The 6,503-nt window shown below is 49.9% G+C and overlaps 1 protein-coding gene across 1 annotated transcript; it reads left to right on the top strand.

The window, feature by feature from the left end:
* Positions 1–3,290: 3,290 nt before the first annotated feature.
* Positions 3,291–4,232, top strand: LOC105483967 (olfactory receptor 2V2). Its single transcript, XM_011745051.2, has one exon. The coding sequence runs from the start codon at positions 3,291–3,293 to the stop codon at positions 4,230–4,232; it is 942 nt and encodes a 313-aa protein (XP_011743353.2).
* Positions 4,233–6,503: the final 2,271 nt, after the last annotated feature.

Genomic DNA, 6,503 nt, shown 5'->3' with positions numbered 1-6,503 from the left:
AGGGATCCCACCACGAGCACAGAGGTACCAGGGAACATGGGTCCTACTCCGGAAAGCAGGAAAAAATGTCTTCATGAAGAGCATGGAGCACACCTCCTGGCTTTGTGTGCTGTGGGAGTCAAGGCAGGGAAGGGGAGGGAGGAGGAAGGATTTCAACTCTAAATGGGCCGAGACAGTGAGGGAGGGAGCAAGGCAGGGCCTGTCTGGGAAGAGCCTTCTGCATGGAGGTGAGAACAGGGACCCAGGCCCTTGGGTTGGCCTCGTCCTGCCGTGTGAGGGAAACCCGCAGGGAGGCCAGGGACCAGGAGTCCACAGAGCTCTGGGGAGGGCAGAAGGAAAGGATGTCTGGGTGGTGATGGACGGCCTGTGGATGAGGTCTTGCATTTCCTCTGGAAGTTTGTTGGCTTTATTCTTGCAGGGGTGGGGGACTAGAGAGGACTTAGGAGGCAAGTCCAGTTGGGGACCCGTGCCGTCCTCCAGGGCAGCTGCAAAGATGGTGTGGCCAGGCAGGGGCTGGCAGGGGTGAGCGACGGTCAGGGGTGGATATGTGGGGTGGATGTTTTGGAAGAAGAGCCAGCAGGAGTTTCCAGTGGTTGGGATGTGTGTGTGAGAGGAGAGGACTCCAGAATAATCCAAGTGCTGTGACCTGGGCAGCTGGACAGACCTGTCTTTAACCGAGCTGGGAAGGAGGACAGGACAAGTGTTTCTCTGGGGCAGACCAACAGCTCTGCTTGGCCTCTTCGGGCAGAACAGCCGCACTGGCCATCTGGGGGGATGCTGAGTACACAGTGGGTGTAAGAATCTGAGTTCAAGGAAGCCATCCCGGAGAGGGAGACAAATGTCCTTAGTGACCCACATAGAATTGTACGAGTTACATCTGCAGAACCTGTCCTGGAAACCCCACATAAACCCCCTCATCAGAGGCTCAGAGGCATGCCACAATTATCCTCCTTCCACGGCGGACACAGCTATGTCTGCAGAGTCACAGAGAGATGGACATGACCCACAGTAGCTGGCAGCCGGGCTGGGTCTTGGACCCATGGCTTCAGATGCCCTTTCCAGTTTTCTGTCTATTTTCAGTTTCTGCAAAGAAAACGTATTTCTAGAGAGAGTCATTTGTTACATGGATGTGCCATAAGCATTTCTGAAGAGACACAGAGATGTAAACATGGAGGGAAAGGGAGAGAGAGATGGACAGAGAGAGAGAGAATCAGAAACAGACAGACGCATGTCTCTGAGGGTGCAGGTGGCCTGCGCCTCTGTCCGCGGTAGTGGGGCCGGGCACCTGTCTGCAGGAAGGGGAACTTCTGCTGTGAATTTCTGGGGGACTTGGTTTGTTTTGTTGGTTGGTTGGACCTCGGGTCCATATGGCCAAGATGGTGTTTGAAGACTGTGGGAACAGCAGTTCGCTTCCATAGAAACCCCCCCCCCACATCATAGGGAGGTGTTGTTGGTGGCAAAGACCCCTGGACACATCTTCTGGGGCACAAGTCATGCTCCACTCTGTGGGACACAGCTCGAGTGGCTAAATCCAAGCCTCTGCACCTGGGCAGGTGCATAAGAGTTGAGGCCATTACTCCAGGTCTTTGCACAAAGAACATGTCCTGTGGAATGGCCTCATTTTGTCTTTGTAGCAAGAAAAGGACCTGAATACATCTGCATGCAACTGTCTTGTATTTGTGCCTCTCACCCTTGTCTTTTGTAAACTGAAGACATGCGCTGGTACTCACAGTTCTGCACGGGAAGGAAGCTAGCACTGACCTCTGCTACACTCAGGTCAGGAGAAAGCTCTCCCCCCAGTAAAGGGGAAATCCTCTGCTTTCAGAACATGGAAACTGCTGCTGCATTTCACTTCAGGGGTATTGTTTACTTAGTTAACATGCAACTGAGTATCTCACCGTGGGACCGTCTTAGAGATAGAGCAGAGAGCAAACCAGGCAGGAGCTCCCTGCTCTCAGGACACTCAGCCAGTGGAATAGAGCTGACGATTCAAAAACCACAGGGCCGGGTGCAGTGGCTCACTCCTGGAATCCCAGCACTGTGGGAGGCCGAGGCAGGAGGATTGCTTGAGATCAGGAGTTCAAGATCAGCCTGGGCAACATAAGGAGACCCTCCATCTTCACAAAAAATTAAAAAATTAGCCAAGCATGGTGGTGTGCACCTGTGGTCCCAGCTACTCGGGCGGCTGAGGTGGGAGGATTACTTGAGCCCAGGAGGTGCAACTTACAGTGAGCCTTGATCACACCACCACACCCCACCCTGGACCACCCTGTCTCCACAACAGAAAAAACGCCCCACTAGATAAGCACGCAGGGTATCGGGGGTGATGAGAGCTGCGGAGTGAAAGCAAGCAGGGAAGGAGGGCAGCATGGGGGGCTTTGCAGCAAAGTTCTCAATGAGCAGAAGACATGTGGGGGAGACCTGAGGGAGGGTAGGCGAGTGGGGAAGATGCTCTGTGCAGACGGAGAAGGAAAGGTCCTAAGGTCAGATGCGTCTGGCTCACTCCAGGAAGAAAATAATAATAAAAGCGCCTTGGCAGATGAGACCCCCGGAGTCAGGGGTGAGGGCAGGCAGCTGCGGGAGGTGGAGTCGGGGGATCCTGGAAGGGCATTGGCCCTTGCTGGGAGTGCGCTGGGAGCCAGTGGCATATCCAGAGCACAAGACTGACACCACCTGGCTTAAGCTGCAGGCGACGCCTTCGCCCTCAGTCTGCTGGGTGAAGCCAGGGACCAATCAGGAGGCTGTCGTGACCCCAGCTGCAGCCCTCAGCAGCCCTCAGCAACACAGGCATTGTGCCAAAGAGGTGCCATGTGTATGGGAAGGGATCGCCTGGCGGGGTCAGGTGGGGGCCCTTCGTGGCAGAAGTGGACTTGAGCCGAGATCTCGCCACTGCACTCCAGCCTGGGCAACAGAACGAGACTCCGTCTCAAAAATAAACAAATAAATAAAAGATTCGGTGTCATATGGTACAGCCAAGACTTTGCCTGCTGAAGGGGGTTGTCTGAAGGTCTCTGACACATGAAACAACTCAGTTCTTGTTTTTGTGGTAAGGATACATACAGCACATATACGCAGTTCAATTCTAGGAGCCAGGAGGGCCCCTACTGCTACGTTAGGGAGATACGAAGGAGCGTCCCCTAATGTGTTCCAAAGCTTCAGTTGTTCAGATCTAATGAGTCGCACACAAAATAAGTGACTAAAGACATAGCAGCAGAGGTCTATAAAGAGATGTCAGTCAATCTAGCACATGTTTTTCGTATTCTCAGGTGACCAGGAACACAAACTCAGCCATGGAGACATGGGCGAACCAATCATCCACAAATGACTTCATCCTCCTGGGCATCTTCTCCCACAGTACTGCTGACCTTGTCCTCTTCTCTGCAGTGATGGTGGTCTTCACAGTGGCCCTCTGTGGGAACGTCCTCCTCATCTTCCTCATCTGCATGGACCCTCAACTTCACACCCCCATGTACTTCTTCCTCAGCCAACTCTCCCTCATGGACCTCATGTTGGTCTGTACCAATGTGCCAAAGATGGCAGCCAACTTCCTGTCTGGCAGGAAGTCCATCTCCTTTGTGGGCTGTGGCATACAAATTGGCCTCTTTGTCTGTCTTGTGGGATCTGAGGGGCTCTTGCTGGGACTCATGGCTTATGACCGCTATGTGGCCATTAGCCACCCACTTCACTATCCCATCCTCATGAATCAGAAGGTCTGTCTCCAGATTACTGGGAGCTCCTGGGCCTTTGGGATAATCGATGGCTTGATCCAGATGGTGGTAGTAATGAGCTTTCCCTACTGCGGCTTGAGGAAGGTGAACCATTTCTTCTGTGAGATGCTATCCTTGTTGAAGCTAGCCTGTGTGGACACGTCCCTGTTTGAGAAGGTGATATTTGCTTGCTGTGTCTTCATGCTTCTTTTCCCCTTCTCCATCATCATGGCCTCCTATGCTTGCATCCTAGGGGCTGTGCTGCGAGTGCGCTCTGCTCAGGCCTGGAAAAAGGCTCTGGCCACCTGCTCTTCCCACCTGACAGCTGTCACCATCTTCTATGGGGCAGCCATGTTCATCTACCTGAGGCCTAGGCGCTACCGGGCCCCCAGCCATGACAAGGTGGCCTCTGTCTTCTACACGGTCCTTACTCCTATGCTCAACCCCCTCATTTACAGCTTGAGGAACCGGGAGGTGATGGGGGCACTGAGGAAGGGGCTGGACCGCTGCAGGATTGGCAGCTAGCACTGAACCCAGGGCATCCAGTGCCTGGCTCTGCCATCTCTTGGCTCTGGGAATGTTGGGTTAATAATTCTGTCATTTTCAGTCTTGGCTTCCTCATTAATAATGAGGATTGTGACACCCGCAGACTTGGAAGGTCTTTTTAAACACTACATCAGTTCGTTCTTTCTTTCTTTCTCTTTCTTTCTTTCTTTCTTTTTCTTTCTTTCTTTCTTCCTTCCTTCCTTTCTTTTTTCTTTCTTCTTTCTTTCTTTCCTTTCTTTTTCTTTCTTCTTTCTTCTTTCTTTTCCTTTCTTTCTTTCTTTTTTCTTTCTTTCTGTCTTTCTCTTTCTTTCTCTCTCTCTCTCTTTCTTTCTTTTTTTTTTTCAGGGTCTTACTCTGTCACCCAGGCTAGAGTGCAGTGACACAATCTCGGCTCATTGCAGCCTTGATCTCCTGGGCTCAGGTGAGTCTCCAACTCAGCCTCCTGAGTAACTGGGATACAGGTGCGTGCCCCACACCTGATGAATTTTTTAGCAAGGGATTCACTATTGTTGTAGAGATAGTGTTTTCTGGAGCTCCTGGACTCAAGCAATCCGCCTTCCAGAGTGCTGAGGTTACAGGTGTGAGCCACCACGCACAGCCAACATCAGTACTTTTATCTGATGAAGAAACAATTTTCCCCCCAATCTTTTGTGTACTAATTATTTTGTGCTACACATTGACAATAAATATAGGACGTTGTAAACCAGCACTGTGCAGAAATAAGGCGCTGGGATTGCTGTCACTCCTTATTTAAAATTGGAATTATTTCTACTAGACGAAGACGTTGAGCTGAGCCTCCTAACTCTCCTTGCTAATGTTTTATTCTGTGCTCACTCTGTGGGAGACATCGCTCTATGATCTATGTATAGACATATAGACCCCACCTGTATGATGTTTACATGACGTCTCACACCAGTTATAGCCCAGCACTAGGGTCTTAGATGAACAACTTACAGATGACAGAAAATAAACCTTTTTAGTTCTCTTTGGAGAATGTCTACTCTTCCCACTGGGAACGTCATAAAGACGTATCCGGAGCATACAAGTTGTCTTTGAGATGATGAGGGACAGGGTAGAGACGTGCCTGCTGTCTCCTCACCTCGCCCTAGCAGTGCGCACCGCTCTGTGTCGGCTCAGCGTCTGTAAGGAGAAAACTGGCTGAACTGCTTCCCCTTTGGGGAATGAAGACTGGAGCATGGTGACAGAATTTCATCTGCTGTTTGAAAACTGATTTTCAGTATTTCGGTTTGAACTATTTGCAGGACTTGTATCCATCCTTCCAAGCTCTGTACCTGTCCTTTGTCCATATTGGCAGTAGGATTCTCTTTTCACGGAAAAAAAAAATCATCTCCATTGAAGGCAGAGAGAAAAGAGGCCAGAACTGGGCCTCAGAATTAGACTAAACCCCAGGGAGGTGTTTGCTGGGCTTTGGAGAGGTGGAGGGAGGTGGCACCCAGGGCCTACCGTGGGAGATGACTTTAGATTGCCCACTCAGCTTAATTCTCACAGAAAACATTCTGTGGTGAAAATATGATGCCCATTTTACAGGACAGGAAGCTACGGCTCAGATCGGTAAGTCCCTGCCTCATCGTCCAGTTTTCCTCAGGAGGTGTCTCCGAAGACTGGTGAAAATAGAAGTAACTTTCCTTAGTCACAGGGCTGCATGATTTTCTATTATGTAAATGGATCTTAGTGTATTCTGTGACCACTTGCTGATATCACTTAGGTAATGCTCAACCTACCAAATTAATTTCAACTCTATAATATCAAATATCTTTCTGTGTATTCTCCTCATTCTCATCGTATCTTTTTGCCTTGTACAAATTTCAATTTGCCCCAAATTCTCCTCTTCTAGGAAGCATCCCTGATTAACCTCAGATTTCTCTACGATTTTGCACTCCTCAAACCATAAGTACCCTGAGCGTTGCAACCAGAACTGTTTATCTATAGCCACGGAACCCCGAGACTGGAAGAAAATTTAGAGCAAACATAATCCAGCCCCTTCCATGATGCAGAATTTTGGACACAGTCACCCAAGCAAAAGTTTTACCAGCCTTTGCCTTATCCAGTCCCATGATGGGGAATTCCCATTTCATTTTAATTGCATTTCATTGGCATAGACTTGATGTCCTTAATTCATTTCCCACACAAGGACCAGGTAATTCCATTGAAAAATATCTACTGAACACCACTAGCACCCAAAAATGTGCTAAGTTCTATGTCACAGAAAGTTTCCACAGGGTCCTCTTC

Source organism: Macaca nemestrina, chromosome 6, assembly GCF_043159975.1.
Source record: "Macaca nemestrina isolate mMacNem1 chromosome 6, mMacNem.hap1, whole genome shotgun sequence".
Taxonomy (NCBI): Eukaryota; Metazoa; Chordata; class Mammalia; order Primates; family Cercopithecidae; genus Macaca; species Macaca nemestrina.
The sequence above is the reverse complement of the archived record's forward strand: the minus strand, read 5'-3'. Positions and strand labels throughout refer to the sequence as shown.